Source organism: Rhinatrema bivittatum, chromosome 1 (genome assembly GCF_901001135.1).
Source record: "Rhinatrema bivittatum chromosome 1, aRhiBiv1.1, whole genome shotgun sequence".
In the NCBI taxonomy this organism is placed as follows: Eukaryota; Metazoa; Chordata; class Amphibia; order Gymnophiona; family Rhinatrematidae; genus Rhinatrema; species Rhinatrema bivittatum.
The window spans coordinates 743,839,581-743,867,131 of NC_042615.1; the positions used below are offsets into that span (position 1 = coordinate 743,839,581).

A 27,551-nucleotide genomic window follows, 5' to 3' on the forward strand; every position below is an offset into this window, starting at 1 on the left:
TTATCATTTACCAAAGGTCTAATTGCACAAGTGTAGTTATCATACATCGTAACCATGCCAGATACCTAAAAGTAGGAGGCAGGAGGGGAGAAGTAGCAAACACTATATGCTGAAGAAAGCAATGGATTTCAGGATCAGCTGCTCCTTGCCATTTCTGCGCAGATGGTGACAAAACGATGAGGGCCAGAGGATGAATTCCATGGGACAATTATTCAAGCTAAGCTAAAGGCAAGGGTGAACAATGAAACCCGATGTCCATGCCAATAGAATATCTTGTCGTTGCTCAGGTGTGTGAGCACTACTATATGTTATCTCTCCCTATCAAAAAGTAAAAAGGCATATCTGAAGTCTGAACCATTCAACCATATATCGAGTTCCTTTCCTCCCTTGCCTACTATGCCATTAAAGCAGGTCTCTGGGAATAGAAGTCATTTGGCAAAACCGAAATCTTCACTTTACTTAGGTAAATTAAGCTATTCTGTGACTTGTAAGTCACATCTTTCTAGTTTAATGCTTAAATTACTTTTTTGTACACATTGGAGCGGATTTTAAAAGCCCTGCGCGCCGGTAGCCTATTTTCCATAGGCTACCGGCGCGCGCAGAGCCCCGGGACGCGCGTAAGTCCCGGGGCTTTGTCAAAGGGGTGGGGAGGGGGCGTGTCGGGGGCGTTCCCGAAACGACGTTTGGGGGGCGTGCCGTGGTGTTTCGGGGGCGGGCCCGGGGGCGTGGCGCCGACCCGGGGGCGTGGTCGAGGCCTCCGGACCAGCCCCTGGGTCGGGTGATGGCGCGCCAGCAGCCTGCTGGCGCGCACAGATTTACATCTGCTTTTAGCAGGCGTAAATCTGCCAACAAAGGTAAGGGGGGGTTTAGATAGGGGCCGGGGGGGTGGGTTAGGTAGGGGAAGGGAGGGGAAGGTGGGGGGAGGGCGAAGGAAAGTTCCCTCCAAGGCCGCTCCGAAATTGGAGCGGCCTTGGAGGGAACAGGCAGTGCTCGCTGGGCTCGGCGCGCGCAAGTTGCACATATGTGCACCCCCTTGCGCGCGCCGACCCCGGATTTTATAAGATACACGCGGCTACGTGTGTATCTTATAAAATCCAGCGTACTTTTTAAAAATCTACCCCATTCAGTTTTTGTGCAGTAAACAGCATCAGGATGATGCTTTCAGCAGCTGACATCATTAGATTATGCCATTTCACTGTCTGATGATGCCAGCTCTTGAAGGAATCATCCTAAGGATTGTGACTCTCTGCAGTAACTATTTTCAATGAAAGGGCATTCAGATCATTGGGGGAAATAATCAGATGTTTTTAATCAAGTAAACCTGCGTTAGCCCATGTAAAAATGTGTTTTTAATATTGCCCACACAAAGAAAGGAACAGGTACAGGGCCAGGACAGGGGAAGGAAAGCACACATAGAGATTGCATTTTTAAATCTCTGTGCATACTGTCCCCTGCAGGCATAACATAAACGGGTGCTGCATATTCATGTTGTGCATTCCAGTGGGCTTTTCAAAAGGGAAAAAGGTTTCATTTTCCCTTTGCAGATGAACTCGCAGTGTGCCCTCGGGACTGCAAGCTTGACAGAAAGGCTTATTATTGCATTGGCCATGACTCTTGGTTTCCCTTCTAGGTTCAGCCCTAACCATTTTTCAGAGAGAAGATGTGGACTAATGATTGATGCAATAGGCTGAGACCCAGGGAAACCAGGGTTCAAATCCTACTTCACCCACTGCAATGTCATCTTATGCAATTCATTTTATCTCCAAAATGCTGTAAGCTCTTTTGGGGAGGGCTTATTGTATCTGAATTCAAATAATGCTGTAAGCTGCCTTGAGCATCACTTGGAAATGTGGGCTAAAAATCCAAAAATTATTATTATAACTTTAAAACTAGGATCAAAATGATGGTTTTCTTTGTTATAGAAAGTAATAGCTTACCTTATAGAATTTAATTCTGGTAGAATTTCACGGATCTAAGAATATTAAACAGTTTAAGAGGAGTGGTCCCTGCATTAGTACAGTATGTAAATGAGTAACTACATACATTCACTTTTGCACTGGATCTCTTTCACATCAGGAGACCACTTGAGGCTGCTTTCACACAGAATGATGGCCGCACCCTCCAGGCGCATGCCTGCCGGACAAGACAGAGTCACCTTCTCACCAATCTGATAGGAAGAATTCCAAGGAGCCCCTCTCACATTAGCCTGCAGGGCAGGGAAGGTGCATGCTATTCCTGAGAAATTGGGTGAAAATAACACCATTAAAAGGTGCAATTACCGAAAATTATTTGGAAAGCAACATTGGTCACACCTTCACTAAATCACGCAACTAATTATTTAACAGTTTGCGATTATTATTATCACTGTTGTTGTATTTAGCATGCGCACAGTCACAGAACCAAGCAATTGCTTTCATCGTTGGCTTAAATGGAATTCCTGATGCCCTCACTTCAGTTTAGTCAGAGGGCATTCCTCAACAATGTGGGTCATATTTTGTGCTGCACCACAATTATCTAGAAAAGCGATGAACCACATAACAATTAGACTACCACTCTTTATGATACAAGTGTTAACCCTCATAGATGAGCAAAGGGCACACACGCTGGAGGCGTTTTCATGAATTGTTCAATTATTTAAAATAATGCAATTTTTGGTTCACCAGTCCCTCATTTCATATTAGCACCACAATTATTAGCATGTTTAAACCATTAATACTGCAACCATAGAAATTTGTTTCCTAGTTAATATTTTTACTTTCATTTGTAATCTTTAACACTTTTCTTTTTTTTGAGGCCAGTCCCACTAAACTCCAGGGATGCCTTGCTTCCTTCTCTGTTTCCGCCAAGGGCATCCATAACATCCCTGGACTTTGCTCCTCATTCTTGTTATGTAGCCAGTGAAAGCTTACATTCCACAATGCATAAAGAGAGGTAGGCTGCAAACTGGAAAAACTGGAGAAGTGCACAGGACGACCATACTTAGAAATGAAAAAATGATTAAAATAAAGGGGTCGATGCTAATAACATGCGCGCAAAAAGAAACGTGCATCCAACCTGGACGCATGTTTTTTGAACACGCGCACATCTCCTCTCTTGGATGCTCGATCTAATATTCTAATGAGCTGGTGAGCTTAAAGGGATGCATAATGAATAATTTGCACATCCCTAGCATATCCATGCCATTGAGCGTACAGCCACAGGTAAGGAAAATAGACGCTCGGAAATTGAGCTTCCCTTTTCCTAACCTGATTGCTATCAAGTTTTTTTTGTTTGTTTCTTGTCGCAGCTTTCTGTGTTTCCTCCTGCTTATTATAGCACAATATTAAGTAGGAGGAACCACAAAAAAAACTGTATTTTTTGCTCTTCTCAGCATGGCTTGGGGTGCCTCAAACTTAACACCAGCTCTGGGCTGGCATTCATTTTGAGCATTAACATGTGCATGTCAGGTGCACATATTTTTTGTAGATCGAGGGTATTAGCTACTAGCCTTATCAACATGGCATTTGCATGTGATGAGCACTATTAGCAACGCGCCAGTATGGACTTGCATTTTGGATGCATTAATCCCGATATTGCATTGGGTGAATGTGTAGCACATCTAAAACGCATGTCCAACTGTGCATTTAGCGGCGTGCTGAGCTCAGCGCCTGATATTGCATTGGCCCCAAAGATTTTTCACTAATTCTGAGAAACATGAGAGTATAAGAATAGGCTGAATTGTTTAGACAGAAGAGCAGACAGTGATTAGTGAGTCAGCCTCACATATGTCTAGGCAAGCAAGGATTAGAATCTGTCAGATCAGAATTGCAAGCACAATGCTATGCTTTTTTAGGGGGTAGGAAGCATTGCAAAAGATGAGAAATCAAATCAATAAGACTGCTGTTTCATTTAAAGTATTGTTCTATAGGTAAACTAGAGGTAGGGCATGCTGGAAAACCTTAACAAGCAGCTTCCTCTTGATTTCCATCATCTCTCTTGTTGGGGACCAGCACTCACAGAACTGCTGTGCAGATTTGGATTCCACAGCAAAGTTCCCCTTGTTGTTATGACTGGGCAGTGGTAAGGCAAGAAGTGGACCCTTGGGCCGGCCTGCAGGTACTACACAGAGCAGGCCGGGAGGCGGAGTCAGTGCTTGGCAAGGATACCCGGAGCCTGGAATCTCCCCGGGAGGGGCCCGTAGGGACCCAGGCCCTGGGGACTAGAGCAGTTCAAGATAGTCCAGAGAGGGTACGTCCGAGGGTGGTCTGAAGAGAGGTCAGAAAGTTCAGAGATGGCTGCCGATGGAGGAGGCAGAGGGCTGGCTGGCAGGCAGGTCACAGAAGATGGCGGGGTCTGAACCGACAGCGGGTAGGAGGCTAGGCCGCGAAGCAGACCAGAGCCACAGCAGGCGGCGCGTTAGCAGAGAAGGCCGCGAGGCAACCCGGGATCAGGAGTGGCGACAGGCTGGCACAGGAGTCCGTGGCAAACCGGAGGCAAGGCAGGTGACTGGCTAGCAGAGAAGTCCGTTAGGCAACCGGGATCAAGGCAGGCTGCAGGCTAGCGAGAAGTCCGTTAGGCAAACCAGGATCGAGGCAGGCTGCAGGCTAGCAAGAAGTCCGTTAGGCAAAACGGGATCAAGGCAGGCAGCAGGCTAGCGAGAAGTCCGTTAGGCAAACCGGGATCAAGGCAGGCAGCAGGCTAGCGAGAAGTCCGTTAGGCAAACCGGGGTCAAGGCAGGCAGCAGGCTAGCGAGAAGTCCGTTAGGCAAACCGGGATCAGGAACCAGGAGACAACGAGAGTCAGCAAGCAAGGACAGGAACAGGAAGCAACTAGTCAGCAGGAAACCTCGTTGCAAGGCGTCTAGTGGGGGACTGGACGCTGGTTAAATCTGGAGCAGGGCGTGACATCAGCAGGGGAGGCGCAGCCGAGCTTCCGGGTGCTGTGCGCTTAAGAGAACCCTCCTCACGCGCGCACAAGGCCAGGCAAGGGTAGGCCTGTAATGGCGTCTTCCTCGTGGGAACTCCTCAGGCGGGGACCCTGTCGAGCCTGGATTCAAGCGGATTCCTGAAAGAGCTGACGAGACGGTAAGCGGGCCTGACCCCGAACATGAGAGGGGCGGTCGGGACCGCAATACTTGTAGCTGCCATTAAGAAAGGGAGAGAAACTAATGGCGCATGACCCCAAATAATTCACCAGTAAATGCTGGCTCAGCCACTCCTATATCAACCCCAGTAATGGAGCACATGGCTGACAAACTGCCAACAGTCCCACAGATAACAAAACTGCTGTGGTAATAAGGGTAATAAGAGATTCAGGTGGGATACACCCTCGCCTTAACCTTTTTTTGAACATTGCTGTAAAGAAGGAATCTAAAATATATGTTAGGTCCAGTTCTGAGAAGTAACTTTGAGCTCCATGTTCCTGATGCAATTATAAAATGTCCATGTTGGAGCCATATTTTAACAGAGATTTGAATGTGTACAGAAGGGGGAAAGAAAATAAAAAAAAATCCCAAGTTTGTAAACTTAAGAGACTGGGAAGATAGCAGTGTTATCCAAGAAGATAAAAAAAGGTGAAATGGGAGACATAGGTTTAGGCGGGAAGATAAGAATTTCTGACTTGGCCATGTTAAGTTTAAGATGGCAGCTAGGACAGCCAGGTGGCAATGTCAGAGAAGCAGACTGAGATTTTGGGACTGGAATCTGGGTGTAAGTTCTGATGCAGAAAGGTAAATTGGAGCATAAAGATAATACTAAAAGCCATGGTAGGAGATCAGAGCACCAAAGGAACAAGTTTAAAGGGAAGAGAGAAGAGAGTCCAGGACAAAACACTGTGGAACATTTTCTGATAGTGAGATAGTACGGAATGAGTTCCAGCTGCAGAATATATTAAAATGTGATGGGAGGAGTCAATGGAGAACCCTGGGGTTGTTGACTACTTTCAGGAGGGGAGCTTACTTAGGCCCCTCTGAGACAGGGCTATGGGAGCATCAGGACGTACGTTAATGTCCCAGTGCTCCCGGGGAAAGTTAGCTGCAACTCTTGAGCTGTAGCTAGCTTTAAATCAAATAATGCAGCTTGCAATTTTTTCAGTAAGCCTCGTTATTTGATTTTTTCAGAAAGCCGCGTCATCATTTAGGGTATTTATGAACTGATTATCATGCTAATCCACTCATTTAAATAAATGTGTGGTGCTGGGGCCAGATTAACACGAGATATTTGAAATACCTAGCATAATTCCTGTGTTAGGCCATTTTCCGTGTTTATTGCATGGTAAATGGCATAATGCAACTTAATGAATGAACCCTTAGATTGTAATCCCTGTAGGGAAAGGGAAATACCTAGAATACCTGAATGTAATCTCCTTTTAAGTATCACGAAAGGTGGAATATAAATTAAAAAATGATTCTTCTTATATATAAGCACAGCGTTACTGAGACATTCGCAGATATAAATCGTTCCTGAAATGAAAGTTTCTTTGTTATTGTCCAACTATTGCTAAAAAAGTGTGGGTAGGGAAAAATAAAGTGTGTCATGCTGAACTGGGTCTTTAACTGGTCATCCTAGATCCCGTCAATTCATTATCACAACTGACAGACACTGACCAGGATGCTCCCCTTGCCCACATGCTAGAGGTTCACTGAACACACATGACATTCTGGGTCAAAGCCTAGTTATTTCTTTTGCTTTCTGTTTATGATTGTATATAAATATTACTCAGGTCCAATGTTCCCTCTAATTTTTTTTAACTTTTATTTATCAGATTTCATTTACAATACAAAATGTAAACAGCAACATATGGAAATAGATTCACTGAAACAAACAAAAACTGAGCAGTAGAAGAAACATTTTTCTCTCATTTCCAAAACCACTCATCAATAACCAAAAAGAGGGGGAACAGAAAATATTAAGAAAGTTTAAACAGAGAAAAAAAAACCCAGTAAGAAAATAGCATAACATGCCCACTGCACACAACAAATCCAGGCCATTACACACCCTCATTGGGAGCTGGGGAAGATGCTAACAATTTGGAATCCAGAAAAGACTGGAGCTAGTCAGAAAGAAAAAAGATTTTTTCAAAACTGGACTATTGTAACGCCATCCTACTTGGTCTTCCTGCCTCTTACACCAAACCACTGCAGATGGTACAAAATGCAGCTGCACGAATACTGACAAACTCCAGGAGAAGGGATCACATAACCCCCATCTTAAAGAACCTCCATTGGTTACCCATACACTTTAGAATAATATACAAGGCCATTCTTACCACATACAAAAATATCCATCTACTGGCTCCCATTGACCTACAGATCCCTCTCCAACTACATAACTCGTCAAGACCGACAAGAGATGCATACAAAGGATCGCTACGGTACCACCGCCCAAATCCACCAGACACATCACGCTAAGAGATCGGGCATTCTCTACAGCCATTCCACCGTTATGGAACTCTATCCCCTCTAACATCAGACTGGAAACATGCATCTCAACCTTCAAAAAAAGACTAAAGACATGGATATTCATACAAGCATTCCCAGACTCAAACTGATTTATCTCATCCTCGCCAATCCTTATCTCCAACTACACCATGATTAACCATCTCCATTATTGTCTACATGTTTGAATGAATAATCTGTCCTTTCTCTTCTTTCTCCGCCAAGTTCCAATCTCCCTGTTATATGTAACTGCATTTTCCGCACCATTGTTTTTAGTTTATGTTTACGATGCACCCCTGTTTTATGTGAACCAGCATGATGGGACTGCGTTCTCGAATGCCGGTATATAAAAACCCGAAATAAAAAAAAAAATAAAAAATGAAACAATCATTGTTGAACTTTACAGCACACTTACAGGGATATCTTAATGTAAATGGGACTCCTATAGATACGGTGGTTTATCTGAAAGAGAGGAAAATTCTTCTCCTCTGGAGTATATCTTGATAAATCTGGAAATAATCTAACACATTACCAATGAAAAAGAGAATTTATATTCCTAAAGTACAAATTCATTACTTTTCTTAGATTAGTTTCATTGATGAAAGTTACCAACACCCTTTCTAATATCTCAAGAGCAGAGTTCTCAAGGTAATTTGTCACATTAAACGATTCAGGGGTAAAGTTTGGTGCCTGACTTAGTGGAACACTGCGAAAAAGTAAAAAGGAGATCTTATTCACCAAAGGGACAGCATCTGGTTCACATCAAAAGATAGGCCCAGAAAACAGCAAGGTAGGCAATCAAACATCGCCGTGAGGATAACAACAAAGAATAGATGCCCAAGGGTCTTTTTTCCAAATCTTTAATTGGTGAGATGTATGTGATTAATTAAAAGTGCCCTGGGCATCTATTCTTTGTTGTTATCCTCACATCGTAAGATATACAGGAAATATTTCCTTAAAGTCAACAATGGCGGCTCTCCGATGATTTTAGGAAAATTAAGAATACGCATGTTCAAATGTCTAGAGTAATTTCCAGAGATTCCAAGTGCCGATTAAGGACAAAAACTCTCCTTAACTAGAGAAGTATTAAGATCCTTGATATCTTTTTCCACAGATTTAATCTTCACATCTTGTTCCTGCAATTGTGTTGCGCGCCCCGTCCACGCACGGGCCTACTCACCTCTCTGGCTCCTCTGTAGGTCCTGGGTCGGCCTCCCCAGCGGCAGCCAAGAGCTCCTCCAGGCCTCGGCGTCCTGCGGCGGCGGTCGCCGGGCCTTCCACTGTGCACCAGGCCTCATGCCGGAGTTTTGGCGTCTCCCATGGCGTTGACCTCGCCCCTACGTGCACACACGCGGACCACCCAGCCTCTTGTAGGGCCAGGGGCGGGTCCTAACTCCGTGGCACACCCTGATTGAAGGAACTACTTAAGGAAGTTCCTGCCTGCACTTCCTTGCCTTGGCAATCGGGTCGGCATTGTATTGTGTGCTAGATTGTTACTGCGTTCTAAGCCTTGTTCCAGTCTCGTTCCAGCCTTGTTCCAGTCTCGTTCCAGAATACTACTGTTCCCACCTTGTTCCTGCATCCTACTGTTCCTGCATCCCTCTGTTCCTGCATCTGTCTGTTCGTCTCCCAGATAGTACCCTCGGACTGTCTCTCTGGTACTGACCTCGGCCTGTTCCTTGACCTTCCTGTCTGCTGCCTGCATCCTGACCTCTGCCTGTCTTGTGACCTCATCTGACCTCCAGAACCTGACCTCTGCCTTGCTGACTACTCCTCGGACTGACCCTCAGATTCTGAACTCTGCCTTGTTGACCACTCCTCGGACTAACCTTTGGATTCTGACCTCTGCCTGACTGACCACGTCTCCTGATTCTGGCTCTGTCCCTTGCCTTGTCATTGCCTACGTTGTTCTGGTCCTCCTTGCTCCATCTGACCTTGTCTGGGCATCACACATTACATATACACTAACGATATTCAATTATTACTACCCATCGATGACACAATTGAAAAAACATTAAACATAACTAACATGTATCTCGATATAATCAAACAGCTACTAAACCAAATGGAATTAGTTATTAATATAGAGAAAACAGAACACCTACATTTAGAACGTAAAAATATAGAGGTCATTCAAAGCCAAATCACACTCATAAACAACCGAAAAATAGAATTAGCAGAGAAAGTACGGAACCTCGGAGTGATAATTGATACAGAACTAAGCTTGAAACAACATATATATTTAAAAGTAAAGGAAGGATACGCCAAACTCATGATTCTCAGAAGACTTAAACCATTACTAACAACCACTAACTTTCGATCAGTGTTACAAGCTTTAATTTTTGCAAGCACTGATTATTGTAACGCCCTACTACTAGGTTTACCATACACCATAGTAAGACCACTCCAAATACTACAAAACACTGCTGCAAGAATTCTGACCAGTAAAAGTAAAAGAGACCACATCACCGAAACCCTAGCTGAATTACACTGGTTGCCCATTGAGCAAAGAATACAGTACAAAACACTATGCACCATACATAAATTAATACATAACGAAAAAGCAGAATGGCTAAACACAGCCCTTTGCGTACACGTCCCTCACAGAAACCTGAGATCAGCCAACAAAGCACTCCTAACTATTCCTTCAGTCAAAACAGCAAGACTAACCCAAGTAAGAGAAAGGGCACTATTCTTAGCAGGACCTATACTATGGAACACCATGCCTTTAGAGATAAGATTACAAAGAGACATCAAAACCTTTAGAAAAAAGTTTTAAATCATGGCTCTTTAAACAAGCTTATCACAAAGAGAAGGAAGAATAGAACACAGGGAAGTGTAGGGTGCAGACAGCAGAACATCCCACACCTCACCGTATTCAATATGTGTATATTTTATTTTTACTTTTCGTTCACCACTAAAGGATAAGTTACAATTATAAAGCTATTCTTGTATTAAAAACTGATACAGTTAGAATTGGACATGATTTATCACATTTACCAAATAATATTTATTATAAAACTATTTTACCAAACCATTATGGCACCTGTTTAATTGATATAATTTAAGACATTTAACAACATTTTGTGCCTTACGGTAAACCGTTGTGATGGTATCGATCTTAATGACGGTATAGAAAGATTTTAAATAAATAAAAACAGTCTCGAGTCTGGACCGTGCTCCCTTGCTGTCTGTGGCACACCTGTCTACTACCATCTCCAGGAAACCCTGCGAGGCCCACCTAAGTCCAAGAAGCCCAGGTCCCTACAGGCTCCACCCGGGGGGACCGCGGGCTTCCAGTGGTGAAGCTCATCCAAGCCTCTGTTTCCTCCAGTGCTCTGCCCCCTGGGGCAGGTGCTTACTGGTCCCTATCAGGAGCCGTTCTCCACTGCTCCAGGACAAGGGTCCACCCCCGAGTGCAACAGGTTGTCAAGGCTATAGACTCATGCCTCCAGGGCCCTACCAGGTTTGGCCGCCACAGTCAAAGAACATCACCAAGCTTTGAAATGGTTAGCCTCTTCGGTGGAAGAGCTTCATTCCCAGCTATAAGATACAGCTCTGGCTAAACCCGTGGGCCTATCGGCCTCTATGCTACCCACAGCATCGTTGGCACCCCCAAAGCACAAGCTGCCTTTCAGACGCTCAAAGAAGCTTTCTGTTCCAATCCTTGTCTTCAGCATCCAGACCATAGATGTCCATTCGTTGTTAAAGCCGACAACTCTGCAATTGGGGCAGGAGCCATCTTAAGCCAGTTCTCTCCCTAGTGTAAATTGATACCTTGTTCATTCTACTGACACAAGTTCTCCCCTACAGAGCAGCGTTATACCGTTGGTGACCGAGAACTTCTCGCCGTCAAGCTGGCACTCCAAGAGTGGCGCCCCTGGTTGGAAGGGGCGCAACACAAGTTTACCATCTTCACCGACCATAAGAATCTTGAGCACCTTAAGGAAGCTCAACTCTTGAATCCTCGACAAGCCCAATGGGCACTCTTCTTTGAATGGTTCCACTTTGTTCTTTTTTTTTTTTATATATTTAATATTTATTGAATTTATAACATTGCATACAATGAAATAATCAAGGTATTTAAAGAAATAATCATAATACAAACAAAAAACCAACTTGTTATCCACATTTATATTAATACAGTCCACACCTAGAGGAAAGAAGGAGAGCATCTGTAGCAGCTACATCTTTTTTTCCCTTATGCAGTCTTAATAAGCTTCATAGCAACCTTGCATACTAAGTGCTAGTTTTATCCCTAATAAATTGTTCTAAGTGTAGAGGATCAAAAAAAACAAACTTGTTATTATTATGCATAAGTAAACATTTGCAAGGATATTTTAAAAAATAACTGGCACCTAAATCCAGAGCCCTTTGCTTGTACGCTAGGAAAAGTTTCCTACGAGCTTGTGTAGCTCTAGAAACATCGGGGAAAATTTGGACTTTCTGTCCACAAAAAATCAATTGCTTACTCTGAAAATATTTACGAAATACTTCTTCTTGATCATACTTTAACGAAAACGATACAAGCAAGGTGGCTCTGGTAGGAATATTATCAAGAGAATCCTCAAGGAAAGTTGTATTACCAGGACTTTCCAAAACATCCATCCCCCCCCTTCTTGATTTACTATTTTTTTCCTCATAGGAATATAGTAGATTTTTTAGATAGTTGGAATCTTGTCCTCCTCATAGGACAATATCTCTATCAAGTATTTCTTAAGATTTCCCTCGGGGGACAATATTCTAGTATGGGAGGAAAATTTAGCAAGCGTAAATTATTAGACCTCATTTCATTTTCTATATGCTATCGATATTTGATTATAAATGAATAATTTATCCTTGTATAAATGATGTAGTCACTACTCCCTGTAGTGGGAGTAATTGAACATTAATTTTAGAAACATAGTCCCTCTACATTCCTTAATCTTGAATCCTGCTCTTCTATTTTAGCACAAGCCCTGAACAGAAAAGTTATGCATTGGGAAATAGAACTGGTCACTTTCTTATTAACTTTAGCAAGCAATTTCCAAACATCTTTTAAAGAAACTGAACTCTGGCTCTACTCCCCTTCAAACATATCAGACAAATCTGGGATAATAGAGGGAATAGGTAACAGAGAGTTACTATCTTTAACCTCCATATGGCAGCATTAGTTAATATACAATTCCTCCCCTCTCCAGCCTTCCCCCTTCAGCTATTAGCTGTGGGTTAGTGCTGGAGGGGGAGATTACCCCTCCATTAACAACCAGAAACTGTCCCATTGTCCATCTGCAAGATGCAGGTTGAAGGGGTGGCTGCTGGGCCCAGGCTCAATGAAATCCCCGAGGGTGAATTAACCCCGGAGCTGTCCCTCATGGATGACTCACCCAGATATAGTACGTGGTCATCCATCAGCCCAACTCTCAGAGATGATAAAGGCAGTGGGGAAGAAGTCCAGTTCTTTGATTTCCTCTTCTTCCCCATTTTTTTACCCAGGAGTGCGCCCCTTTGGCGCGCAGCTTTGGCTGCGCGCCACAGGACCCTGGTTTAAAAAGTTTTTCCGGGCTCCACCCGATGATGTCGGCTCCGGAGGTTCACGACCCCTCTGTTTAGTAGCTATAACCCAACGTGGCTGCGTTTCAGATCCGACAGATCTCCTAAACAGAAAAGTCGGTTGAATGTTTATATCAAAGCCTGGTCATCAGAAGCGGGCATTTTAGAGTTGTCAGACCGGCATGGCTTTAATGTTAATGATTTTTAAATTCACGCAATATAGAAAAATACCCAAAAAAAACTAGGTTAGAGGCGGACTGTTGATGATTACAAATAATATATTAACTGTTGTGGTAAAAAAGCACGGAGTATGAAACTTTCCACTCCTCCTCATAAAAAAATTTATTTTTGATAAAACATTTGATTAAATTGTAATATTAGTGTGGTAAATTTAATGGTCGGACTCATATGAGAAGCCTAAAAATTCATATTTAGATGCACAACTATTTTTGTCAAATTATTTGATAAGAGGTGATTTCAAATGGAGTTTTAGTATATCAATTTACAGATCCCTCTAAAATACATTTCTTAGTGCATTCAGTTTTGATATCTCAAGTTAACATGTAACATAAAGAAGTTTTATGTCTGCTACATTGAAACACTGCCCTCTCAAAGTACTTACTTTTACACTGCATGTTCCCAATGTTGCCACTTCATATCCTCACCACATTTAGCAACAGGATCACCAAGAAGAGCATATCCATCTGTACAAGAATATACAACAGCTCTGCCAACAGGATAGAAAGGTCCAGAATCCTGAAAAACACATGATGGGACACCTTGAAAAACAGAATATACATGGAAAAGTAAGCAGAACTCAGGAACTCTCAAAAGATCTCATTCAACCGCACTAGTGTTACGCGCCCCGCCCGTGGCCGTCCCACGCACGGGACCGCTCACCTACATAGTTCCTCGGCAGGTCCCCGGGATGACCTCCTTCACGGAAGTTGCTAGCCCAGCTAGGCCCCAGCATCCCACGGCGGCGGTCACTGGGCCTTCCACTGCGCGCCAGGCCTCACGCCGAAGTTCAGCGTTTCCCTCCATGCTAGCCACGCCCATACGTGCGTGCGCGCAGCCTGCCCCGACACTTGTAGGGCCGAGGGCGGGCCTGGGTTCCACGGCGTGCCCTGATTGATCTACAATATAAGGAAGTTCCTGACTTCACTTCCTTGCCTTGGCAATCGGGTCAGCTTATGCTAGATTGTCTCCGCATCTGTTCCTGTTTGTTCCTAGTCTCGTTCCAGGATCCTTCTGTTCCAGTTCTGTTCTTGACTTGTTCCTGCATCCTCGTTCCTGAGTCCTGCTTGTTCCTATGTTCATCTATCTGCCTTCCCAGATAGTACCCTTGGACTGTCTTACTGGTACTGACCTCAGCTTGTTTCTGACCTGTTCACCTGCCTGTCGCCTGTCTATGATCCCAGCTAGTTCCTGACTCATCCGTCTGTCTGCCGCCTGCCTCAACCTCAACCTGTTACTGACCTATTCGCCTGTCTACCGCCTGCCTCAAGGACCGCAGCCTGTTCCAGACCTGCTCACCTGTCTGACACCTGCCTCTAGACCTCTGCTTGCCCCTGACTATATCTGACCTCCGGTATCCGACCTTTGCTTCGGTGACCACTCCTTGGACTGACCATTGGACATTGACCCTTTGCCTGCCTGACCTCGCCTCCAGATTCATGGCTCTGTTCCTCGCCTTGTCATCACCAACTCTGATCTGGTTCTCCCTGCTCACAACCAGTTGCCATCCTTGAACCTGACCATGACTCCTTTCTGTATCTGTGGGCACGCTGGGCTTCCATTCTCCCAGGAGACCCCTGCGAGGCACACCTAAGTCCAAGTGGCCCGGGTCCCTACGGGCTCCTCCCGGGGGGACCTCAGGCTTCCCAGTGGGTGAAGCTCTACCTAGCCTCTGTCTCCATCAGTGCTTCTGCCCCTGGGGCCTGTTACCTCCTGTTCCCTTTCAGGAGCCCAGGACAAGGGTCCACCCCCGAGCGCAACAACTAGGGCCTGATAATATTTCTACTTTTCCCTATTCCAAGCCCCACTCCCAATCCTACTTGCACCCTCATAGATCTTCCTGAAAAACTTTGCAGTCTGATGGTCAGAATTCACTCACTTCTCAGAATTTCACCTTACTGATTTTTTTTTATCAGATTAATACATTTTCATTGCAATTATAATATGTGAACATTGCATCACAAATGGATTCGCTACAAAGTTCAAAATAAGAAGGCAAACTTTGAGCTTGTATTTGTTTGTACTTTGTGTGCCAAAATTGGGAGATGTGTGTGTACATGAGGGCATGCACGCGCCCAGTGGATTTTAAAAGCCGTTTACATGCACGAATATCTCACTCCGATTCAAATAGGGGCATGAGGTGAGCATCGCATGGGCATGGTTTGGGTGGGACACGGGCATTCCGGGGAAGGGCCAAGAGATGGGCGAGCAAACACTACACACCTAGGCGCGTGCCCAGATCCAGTCCTGCATAACTTTACTTCTGCCATGGAGAAGGTGTAAGCTTAAAAAAAAAGCCATCCTTGAGAGGTTTAAAGGATCTGGGGACGGTGGAGGCTATTAAACCAGGGAGGCTTTTGAGGACTTAGCTCTACACTGGGCAAACTGGTGGATGAATTGGTGAAACTGGTCATGGTGTGGACACACACTGGGGTAGATTTTACAAATCTACGTGCGCACGAACAAAAGCACGCAGAATTTTATATGATACGCGCGTAGCCACGTGTATCTTATAAAATCCGGGGTCGGCGCACGCAAGGGGGTGCACATTTGTGCACCTTGCGTGCGCTGAGCCTTGCGCGAGCTGCCCGTTCCCTCCGAGGCCACTCCAAAATCGAAGCGGCCTCGGAGGGGACTTTCCATTCACCCCCCCGCACCTTCCCCTCCCTTCCCCTACCTAACCCCCCCCCCCCTCCGGCCCTATCTAAACCCCCTCCCTACCTTTATCTTAAAGTTACTACTGCCTCTGGGCAGTAGTAACTACGCGTTGCCGGCGCACAGGCCCCGACACAGGCCGCTGTGTCAGGGCACTCGGCCACGCCCCGAAACGCCCCCGAGCCGGAAAACACACCCCTGGACATGCCCCAAAAACACCGCGTCACTCCCGACATGCCCCCCGACACACCCCCCCCCCCCAGGCAAGCCCCGGGACTTACGTGCGTCCCAGGGCTTGCGCACGCCGCTGAGCCTATGTAAAATAAGCTCGGCGTGCGCAGGGGTTTTTTTAAAGGGTTACGTGCGTACCTTATGCGCATAACCCTTTTAAAATCCGGCCCACTGGTTATAAAATTCCCCTACTTGTGCGGTTCATACCTGGATGTGTGCAGTTGTGCACACCCAGTTGCAAAATAGGCCGCATACATATATGAGCCCAGGTTATTTTATAACATACGCGCCTATGTGCATGTATGTTATAAAATTGTCATGTCCCTAGTCGCATGCTGAAGAAGCACACACATCAATGTGCGCCCCTGCACCCCTTTGAAAGTTACCATCCCTTTCTGCTGTTACTGCAAGAATGTGGCACAGATTCAAAATGAAATACTATTTCACTAGGCTACCTGGACAAATCCATTTTCCAAGGCAGGCGGAGGTGTACAGAACTCTGTGGGAATTACTGATGTATCAAAGCAGTGAGGCTCAATCATGCTGTAAAGCAAATAAAAAGATTATTTATTCAAAGGGTCATTCAGGATTTAGACAAGCACCTTAAAGAAGTGGAAGACATAGGCTGGATTCTTATCTGACTCTTCCTTTTAAGAGTACTATGCACAAGAAGTAATCACAACCATTATGACTGGAATCAAGTATTTAACAAATCAGTTCTACTGCATGGAACAGTTAGAACATAAGAAATTGCCATGCTGGGTCAGACCAAGGGTCCATCAAGCCCAGCATCCTGTTTCCAACAGAGGCCAAAACCAGGCCACAAGAACCTGGCAATTACCCAAACACTAAGAAGATCCCATGCTGTGGGAACACTAGTGCTGTAGAAATACCATCTCCAGCTTCTTCAAGCAAACTTTCAGTTTTGGCTGCCCAAAAAGGTGAGTTAATGTCACATTATTTTTTTCATTCTCTTTTCACAGGTGTGATTTAGATCCCTCTTAAATATGATCAAAAAGGTTCTTTCCCTAATGTGATTTTTTTTTTATTTGGAATGTGAGAACCAAAGCAAAAATACTTAAAATGGACCCCATATCACTAGTTTCCTGGATCTTGAATCTAATATCATGGATCAGGAAAGTTGGATCAGTATACGGAAGAGTAAGAGTTCAATTCATGTCTCCCAGGAAATTTCCTGACTCACAGACTGCCTTGACCATTAAAGCATATCTATTCTCTATACAGTGCAGGTCCAGTGGTTATTATGGAGTAGCAATCAAATTCTACTTGTAAAAAACTTTCTTTATAATCATTAGAAAAACTGCAAAAAAAAAAAAAAGGAGCCATTGTAAGTGATCTGTGGCTAAGCTGACCATTTGATTTATAGCTCACATTGACTAAGTCACCACTGATCCAACACACTGAACCAACAGGGTCATTCATCAAATCGCATTAAAGTGATATCACGGGCATTAGGGCTCTAACACCCACAATAATGCATGTGATAAATATCGCATCATGAAATGAGTATGTGAATTTGAAAAATGTATTCAAGTGGAAGGAGTAAATGGAAATGAGGGCTAACATTGCGTGCAATACCATAAAACATGCTGTTACAGGATTCAGAGAGAGATAGAGGCAATGGAGGGTAAAGTGACTTGCCCAAGATCACAAGGAATGACAGCAGGACTCAAACCCTGGTCTCCTGGTCCATAGCCCACTGCTCTAACCACTAGGCTACTCCTCCACTCACTAGAGAGAGAGAAAGAGACTCTGAGGATGCCCCGCCCCTGGACCGCCCCTTTTGTAAAACCCCAGGTCTTAGACGTGCCCCGGGGCTTTCACGGGTCACCGGGCATTTATAACCTAGGCCCAGCATGCGTAACCCTCCCTATGCATGTAATTCCTTTGGATTTATGCACATAGGGGCAGATTTTCAAAGGGGTACCCATGTAAGATATTCGCGTACCCCCCGAAAACCTGCCCCAAGTTCCCCCTGCGCATGCCGAGCCTATGTTGAATAAGCTCAGCGGCACGCTCAAGCCCCGGGATGCGTTTAAGTCCCGGGGTTTTTCTGGGGGGCGTGTCGGGGCTTGCCGCTGCGGCGCGTCATCTGGGGGCAGGGCCACAGGGGTAGTTCCGGCCCGGGGGTGTTTCGGGGCGTGGATGAAGCCTCCGAAACAGCTCCCGGGCCATGGAATCGCGCAGCCGGCGCACGCGAGTTACGCCTGCCTCGGGCAGGTGTAACTCTTCAAACAAAGGTAGGGGGGTTTAGATAGGAGTGGGAGGGTGGGTTAGGTAGGGGAAGGGAGGGGAAGGTGCAAGGGGGTGGAAGGAAAGTTCCCTCCGAGGCCACTTTGATTTCGGAGCGGCCTCGGAGGGAACGGAGGCAGGCTGTGCGGCTCGGTGCACGCAGGCTGCCGATTTTGCACAGCCTTGCGTGCGCCGACCCCGGATTTTAAAGGATACGTGTGGCTACAAGCGTATCTATTAAAATCCGGAGTACTCTTGTTTGCGCCTGGTGTGCGAACAAAAGTATGCTGGGGCGTACTTTATTAAAATCTACCCCATAGGGCTTTTAAAATTCGGCCCTTAATGCATCAAGCTAGGTAGAGAGAACATGGTACAAATCTTCTCTTCTTTCACTTTCTATCCCTCCAAATCACATAAAATATTCACAGAATGTCACTGTGCTAGTCGTACATATCACTGTGCATGTTAAACTGCCCCCTAAAATCCAACTCACCCCACAAACCTCACCCCGAGTTACTCTTAGTGTTGTATAAATAGTTAACATTTGTGAGTCTCTCTCTCTCTCAGCCCAAAATGCAATAAAAGCCTGTGCAGGCACTTCTCAGCTTGTGATGTGAAAATATCACGGGTGCAATAAATTAGCTATGCGTTGCTGTACCTGGAAAATTATCCTAACCATGCCCCTTTTTTATTGCAGGTGCTATTTTGGCTATATTAATTGCAAAATGATGAATCTAGGTCCAAATTAGGTGGAAATTTGGTTCCCTAATGTTTTACCTAACTCTGAAATGTTAATATTATTAGGGATGTGTTTTCATTTTATTTCATTTAGTTTATTTAAACACATAAAGTTTTTACACATAAATCAATTTTATGATCATAAAGTAACAAAACAAAATAAAATTTAAAAAAGCAACAAAATATTTTGCCATGCATTTTCTTAATGCTTTTGTGATTTCTGAGGTTCATCCTAGTAAATGTAATTGCAGTTTGTAAAATGTTCTCCAAATAATGTCAGGCTGAGCCACATAGATTCAGATAAAAACAGACTAGTACATGAAGGGGGTCTTATAGAAAGTAGAACATTCTTAGAACAAAAGTTGTTATAATTAGAATAGATTAAATTAATATCTAAGATAAACATCTACTTCATACTTATATAGCATATCAATAAATAAATGTCAATTAATTGCATCTTGCTTCCCTCTATTGAAAGCAAGATTGCTTTTTTTTTGGTTTTTTTTTTTAAAGAAATACTGAAATTGGTTTTCCACTCTTAGCAATGTTTGAGGTATCCATGAATAATATGTTAAATATTGTGTTATCATGTTTCTAGCCTACCTTTCTTGCTACAGCTGGTATTGCCATAGGAGTTCAAGAAAACTCAATTAACTTATCTATAACCAGGGTAAAATATATAATAAACTGGGTACTATTCAATTATACAAATGTACTTTTCCTCCCAACCCAAACAGACACAGCAGTTAGGGACTGAATATCAGAGACAAGTTAGCTGGGTAAATTCAGCTGGCTAAATTTTCCACTCACTGGCTTTTTAAGCATTGACCAGAGTATTAATTATATACTGGTGTTGTGATGCCATCCTTATCAGCCTTGCCAGTATGGCTACTCTTAGGTACACAAGAACATTTCAAGGATTAAAGAAACGAGAGGACAAAGAACTAATTAAGCTTTAGTGCACAAGTAGCCATATTACAAAGTCCATCCATACAGTTGTCACTAACTGGCAGCCTAAATGGAATTGTTAAAGACAGAATAAGGTTTAAATGAAAGAGAAATCCAAAATCAATAAAATAAATATAGGACCCCAGTTTTCAATACAGTCAAATTGGTTGCCTTAGCAAATATTACCATAAACTGGGGAAAAAAATAACGACAAAGAAACATGAATACTGAAAATATAAAATATTTAGTTCTATGTGCCTCCAAATGCCATTTTAGTGTACCGAAGATGTTTAAGATCCTCATTGTCACATTGCTGGTTTTCAAAGTTTTCCCCAATGCAGGATTTTCCACCACCACTTGGATGTGGATTGCTACAGCTTCTGCTCCTCGACCTCCTTTCTGTGACACAGGAGCTCCAAGAAGACCAACAACTCCAGCTGCCATCAATGACACCTAAAACAGATGACAGTAATGCTGTTTGTCTTTATATTCTCTAAAAAAGAAAAAATTACATCTTTTTTTATATATATACATAGAGAGAGAGAGAGTACTCCTAAGAAAAAAAGGAGATGCCTGAGAATATTGGTAGGAAAACAAAGTGATTAGCTCCACAAACCTGCCTCACAAATCTGCTACATTTTTATGAAGGGGTTAATAAACATTAGTGATGTGCTCCTGTCACATGATAAGGGCAAAGGGCTGCTGGCGCCATTTTGAATACTGGCAGCTGACAGCCCCCGGGGAGGTGGAGATCGCTCTGAGCTCCCAGGCCCCCTGCTGGACCACCAGGGATATTGAGTGAGTCTTGGGAGGATTGGGAAGGGGGGGGGGGCTTTACATTTAGTTAAATTTGAAGGATTGGGGTGGGGTTTTTTTGTTTTGTTAGATGTGCAGTTCTTGGGAGAAAAAAAACAATATCTTTTTTTTTTCTTTCCGAAATGTAAAGAAATAGGAAATTTCCTCTTTATTTCCTATTTTGTTGAAAAACGACTGCACATCTATAATAAACATGTGAATAAAGATGAGCCACTAGATGAGGTGTATTTGGATTTTCAGATGGTGTTTGACAAAATCCCCCATTAGAGGCTTCTAAGAAAACTAAACAGTCATAGACTAGGAGGCATTGTACTTTTGTGGACCTCAAACTTGTTAAAAGACAGGAAACAGAAAGTAGAATTAAATGTTCAGTTTTCTCAGTGGAATGAAGTAACAGTGGAGTGCCTCAGGGTCTGTGTAGAGGCTGGTGCTTTTTTATATATTTATAAATAATCTGGAAAGGGGAATGATGAGTGAGATGATCAAATTTGCAGATGACACAAAATTATTCAGAGTAATTAAATCACAAGGGGATAGTGAGACTGGAAAATTTGGTGTCCAAATGGCAGAAGAAATTTAATGTGGATAAGTGCAAGGTGATGTATATAGGGAAAAATAACACATGCTGTAATTATGCAGGTTTCATGTTAAGAGTTACCACCAGGATCTAGACATCACATACATTGAAATCTTCAGCTCAGTATGCTGAGGCGATCAAAAAAGCAAACAATGTTAAGAATTATTAGAAAGGGAATGGAGAATAAAACAGAGACTGTCATAATTGTTATGTTTATGTAAGAATGTGAATGAACCCTGGGCTGAGATGAGAGATGTCTCCACCCACAGGGAGGAGGAGCCCTGTGAGCCTCGCCGTCAGCAGGCGCAGTCTCAGTTGCATGGGACACAGCTAGAAGTAGAGACTTTATTATGAATGCAGAAAATAGTAATGTCTACAGAATTGTAGATGTAGTAGTATAGTTCTGAGCAATGGGGAATGCCCATGATGAGACCACAGATGAGAAGACCGCAGAGCGGGATATGCCGGGAATCCCCTCTGATGAGTGTAGGAACACCTGGAATACAGATCCAGTAGTGGCCTGCGGAGCGGGGTATGCCGAGAATGTCTGTACATTAGATGTTGAAGAACTGGTAGAGAGGCCGGAACCCAGAAGTGGTTCCCATAGTTGGTTTGTAGATATTCTGTAGTGCAGGATAACTGAATGGCTTCTACTGAAGGAAGGCGATAGTGTGCCCGGGGTTTCTGGGTACACCATGTAGAATCCTCAATACAGTCCGTATATTAGAAGTCAGTAGAGGTACTCACAAATAGATGGTTCCTGGATAGAGAAAGAGAGACCTGAGAAGCAGGTCTAGTAGCAGTCAGGCAGGTAGGCCCTCCGAGAAGCGGATAGCCGGGAACGCAGGGGAGCCCCAAGGATGGGGTACTCAGAGCGTTTAGATGCCAAGACAAAGTCAGGAACAGGAAGTCCTTGAATGAGGAGAATTTAGCAAGACAGAACTCCTTGGTAACTCAACGAAGGCAAGGGCTGGTCGGATTAAATACACAAGCGGGTTGACATCATCGGAAGGGGACGCCCCCGAGGTTCCCGCCATGACGTCTTCAAAAGAGGCTCTTGCGCACACGCCTAGGTGATTCAGGGTCCAAGGTGGCGGACAGCAGCGCCCACGCTGTCCTGGGAATGCCGAATAGGTCGACAGGGATTAGCAGAGACCGCCATTCTTCCCAGAGTTGATGGAGCGGGGAAAAAAGAGGTTAGCATGAGAGGTCGCAGCCGTCTGCGACCGACAGGCGTAACAATAATGCCTCTGTATCGCTCCATAGTGAGACCACACCTTGAGTACTGTATTCAGTTCTGGTTGCCTCATCTCAAAAAAGATATAGATGCATTGGAGAAGGTTCAAAGAAGGGTGACCAAAATGATAAAGTGGATGGTTAGGGCTGTTCAGCATGGAGAAGAGACAGCTAAGGTGGGATATAATGGAGATCTACAAAATTATGAGAGGACTAGAATGAATAAATGTGAATCGGTTATATACTCTTTCAGATAATACAAGGACTAGGAGGCACTCTATGAAGTTAGCAACTAGCATATTTGAAACAAATCAGAGAAAATGCACAATTAAGCTTTGGAATTTGTTGCCAGAGGATGTGTTTAAAGCAATTAGTTTGGCTGGGTTTAAAAAGGTTTGGATAAGACCCTGGAGGAGAAATCCATAAATTGCTATTAGTCAAGTTGACTTAGGGCCGGATTTAAAAGCCCAATACGCGTAAATAGAGGACTTACGCGCGTAGGGGGGTTTACACGCACCGGGCCTATTTTTAAAAGGCCCGGCGATGCACGTAAAGCCCCAGGACGCGTGTAAGTCCCGAGGCTTGCAAAAAGATGTGGTCCAGGGGCAGGGGATGGGGCCGGGGCATGGGCAGGATGGGGCTGAGGCGGGGCCAGAAGCCTCCAACACAGCGACCATTTGCCGCTGTGTCAAAATATCACGTGCTGGCAGGCTTCTGGCGCATACAAACTGCGCCTGCCTCCAGGCAAGAGCAAAAGGTTAGATAAAAATTTTGGGGGGGATTAGAATAGGGTTGGGGGGGAAAGGTTAGGGGAAGGGGTGGGAAGGTTAGGTTAGGGGGAAGGGAACGGGGGAAGCCCGCGGGAGTCAGCATGCACAAGGTGCACTAGTGTTCACCCCTTGTGCGCACTGACACCTGATTTTATAACTTGTGTGCGCCTGTATGACCACGCGCTGTTTTGAAAATCTACCCCTTAGTGGATAGCCACTGCTTATTACCTGCATTAGTAGCATGGGATCAATTTAATGTTTGGGTACTGTTGCGTCCGTCGCTCTCATACGGCTTCGACCTTTGTGCCTCACCCTTTTCTCTGTTCTCCCCGCCAGCCTTGGGAAGATGGCTACCACCGCGTCTGCATGCCGCTCTCTCCAGCGTCCCCGGAACGGCTATGGCAAAGCCTCATGCCACCCACGTCTTTATCCATGTCAAGGCGGGAACCTCGGGGGGCATCCCCCTCGACGTCACGCCATCTGGGTATTTAGCCTGCCCTTGTTTGCTAGCTAATTGAGTGAGCAAGGATCGTGAATGGATGGAAAGCCTCTGGTCTGAGCTATTCTGCCGCTTCCTTGCTGTCATGGGAAGCTCTCTCTGCCCTTCGGGGTATTTCACTAACCTTGGGTACCCGCTCCTTGGGGGCCCCTTTGCTCTCTTTCAGGTGCCTATCTGGGATCAGGTACTCGCTCCTCGAGGGCCTGCTCTCCCTGGTACAGTGCCTGTATTCAACTACTTCTGCCTACTGGAATCTTCACCCATACAGCCACCAATGTAGTGAGTAATCTAACTTCTCAGTCTGTCTCATCAACAACTCTGCTGCGCTGGGAATCTACACCTGGAAGTCCCTATACCATCTTGGTGAGACGGGTTCCCTCTGCCAAGAGTCCCTGGACTGCTACCTCTGGATCATCTCACTACTGCCACCTCTGGTGGTATACATCAACTGTATAATAAAAGACAGAACTCTGTGTTTGTGTGTCTCAAGAATAGCCTAGTACTGTGGCTCCTCACGGGGCTCTTCCCCGTGGGCATGGTCATCCCCACAGTACCAAAGAATCCACTCAAATACCTCAAAACCATAACAGGTACTTGTATCCTGGATTGGCCACTGTTGGAAACAGGGTGTTGGGCTTCATGGACCCTCAGTTTGATCCAGTATGGCAACTTCTTATGATCTTATGTACTTATATGTTGTTTTTTTCTCTAGAGCAAGTGGATTTGTCTTGTTTTATAAATTGTGAGTCTAAAGAGGTGTATCATGTGGTATATTTTTATAGCTGCTGTGTCAGTAATGACCTTTCTTAAGGCAAAATGCATAACATGGCTTACTTCAAGAGGCCAGAGCTCAGGAACAACTGAATGTCTTAGTTTACAGGTCTTTCAGTGACAAATTCCAGCATGCTCGGCTAAAGGAGGGAGGAAATCAAAACTTCAGCATTTGATTTGGGCATGCTTACACACGCATCACCTGAGTTACATAAATAATCAGTGAGATCGTAGACAACTTCTGCCATCTTTGGTGATATTAGACTGAATCTTCAAAGCTATTGAAGCATATAAAATCAGGTTTTATGCATGTAAATGGCTCTGTATAAAAGTATGCATGCAACCTGGTTTCGCACATACTTTTCTGTGAACTGCAGAGAGACATTCTTGGGGATGAAGTTGGGATTTACGTACATACTTTTCAATTGCAAAAAATTTGAACATAAATTATATCACACAAGTTACACCTTCTGAAAACCAGATATAACTTTGCACAATATAACGTATGTGCAGACCCCGCTAAGTTCCCAAGTATTTTCAAAGTGAACCTACGCGCATACGTTTGCTTTGAAAATACTGGGTAAAGTTTGTTATGTGACTTTGAAAATGACTCTCCCTATAACTGAAATTAGATCTTTTCCTCTATGATTTAATCACCAATTAGCAAGCATACACAAAAAGTAATCATTTCATTTTGTGTCTAAATTGTCAATGACCTACAAAATCTGCAAATTTGTAAATGTATCCAATGCAGATTTTCATGGGAAAACATTCCACGAATAACATTTGCCAGATCCAAAGCTATTTGCATATATTCTCTGTTCTGCAGCATCCCACAAACAGTGCACTACAAAATTTTCCATTTACACTTCTTTCATTATCATTTATGTTCATTCAGTTTTATGGTGAATACATTTGAGGATATAGACATTTTCTGTGGAATGTTCACAGTGACAAGCAAGGCTAGATTGTCCTGCTTTACCTTTGCCTCATTAAAGGCAAAAGAAAAAAAGAAAGCAAGAGATATAGTCCTAAGGCCAGTCTGGAGTCTGTTGCATATGGGGTTCAGGCACTTTGCTGCTGTGAAACACTTGGGCTCCAGAGTGAGAGTTGATCCTTGTGTACTCCAAATTGTTCTGAAACCTGTTCTAAAGAACCCCCCCCCCCCCCCCCAGTCAAAGTAAAATAGCACAATCCTAATACAGAAAATAGCAACTTAATCATTAATACAAATAAAAACATATTAATTAAACATCAACATTAAAAATAAAATATGCATAACAAACACATTTCAATCTATTTCCAACTGTACCATATTATCAATAAACTCTTCCCTCCACCACCTTAATCCCTCTAAAATAAAAAAAAAACACTATCTAAGCAAGGGACCCTGCAAAATTAATATTACTGACTTTGTCTAATCCTAATTTTATCCCTCCATCCCTCATCCACTGACCCAGGCCTCTGTACCCACCACATCTCATCATAACAGTGTCATCCGATAAAAGAACAATTGTGGGTTTTAAAAAACCAGCCATTTTTCAACTGCTGTTGAAATATCAACTAATTAGATGAATTCCTTAATGTAAAGGGTAAGGTATTCCATAACAGAAGAGCTATCCGTGAAAAGGTATGGGCCCTAATCTTAGCTTTAATAATCATTTAATTGATGGAATGGCCAATCTATTAGGGTCATCCTTTACTGTGCGATGTGCCAGTATAGTGGTGGTATTATTAAAATTAGGGGAAGGGGAGGAGTGTGGGCGGGGTTTGGGTGGAGTTATCTCCTGGCAGTGCTGCAGGCGATAATATTTTTCACATTATTGCCAGCAGCACTGTGGGAAATAACTACACCTTTTCCTGGGGTGCTATGGGGGCGATACTGTGGCAGGCAAAACTGCACCGCCGTGATGCGGCCGGCTGCCCACTATCGCCTCCGCCCCCTTTTTTTTCATGACACATCATTCTGCTATATTTATAGCAGAATAATGAATCTAGGGGTAACTCCTGAAACGTAACGAATATGCACATCTCTTACATGCATTTGCAGCCCCTGCTACTATTTTTGCCCTGCTTCCAGCAGTTTAGAGTTTTTGCATTTTGGGGGACCTCCCCTTGCCTTTTATCCATCTTTTTGTGGGATGTGTCTCAGGGATTTACATTTTCCCCTGAATATAAGCAAAGGGTCTTTCTTTCTGCTGTGGATTTTACCCTAGAGGACTGATCAGGGTCTGTGTGCTCCCCTAGTGGAGTGACCTAGGAGTTGAAGTAAGGAGTAGTAACAATAGTGAAAGGAGAGAAATTTTGAGAAGATTTTGAAGTAGTAATAGGTTTTTTTGTATTGCTGATCATGTGGACCAGTTCCTGATAGAAGGGCAAACCCCCCAACTCTGGAAGGATTGAGTTCTTGATGTTCTTCTTTCTTTGCGTCCAGTTAACAGCAAAAGAGAAGAGCTAGAGATCTTTATTGTGAAGAGAATGTTTGGAAACATCTGTTTTGGAACCAACCAGTGGTTTTGTGGCTTAGCCCAGTTTAAGAGCGTGAAAAGGGACAATCATTCTACCCTCTATGGGGCAGGGAGAGTGGAGACTGGGTCAGTTGGAGAAAGGAGAGTGGCTAGAAGATGACCAAGGATATGGAAACAACTGCTTTTCTTGGGATGATTTTTATTTTGTTCTTTATAATTTGTTGCAATCCCATCTTGGATTATCTTGTTTAAAATGAAGTGACATTTTTCATTTGAACACCAACATTGATCTCCATTGTTTTATTGCAAGAGTGCATTCTTCAGATCAGATCAGCTATTGTGAGTACCCATTGACCCATATGTTTGAGCATTGGTTGGAGTGTGTTGTCCCATTTCTGCACCAGGG

At 44.0% G+C, this 27,551-nt stretch overlaps 1 protein-coding gene across 1 annotated transcript in view; it reads right to left on the minus strand.

The window, feature by feature from the left end:
- C7 (complement C7) overlaps positions 1-27,551 on the minus strand; it is a 131,078-nt gene that overhangs the window by 23,295 nt on the left and 80,232 nt on the right. The window contains 5 exon segments of the mRNA XM_029578140.1: positions 2,044-2,235; positions 13,569-13,590; positions 13,592-13,702; positions 16,525-16,612; positions 20,290-20,461. Of these exon segments, the coding sequence (XP_029434000.1) occupies positions 2,044-2,235; positions 13,569-13,590; positions 13,592-13,702; positions 16,525-16,612; positions 20,290-20,461 (585 nt within the window).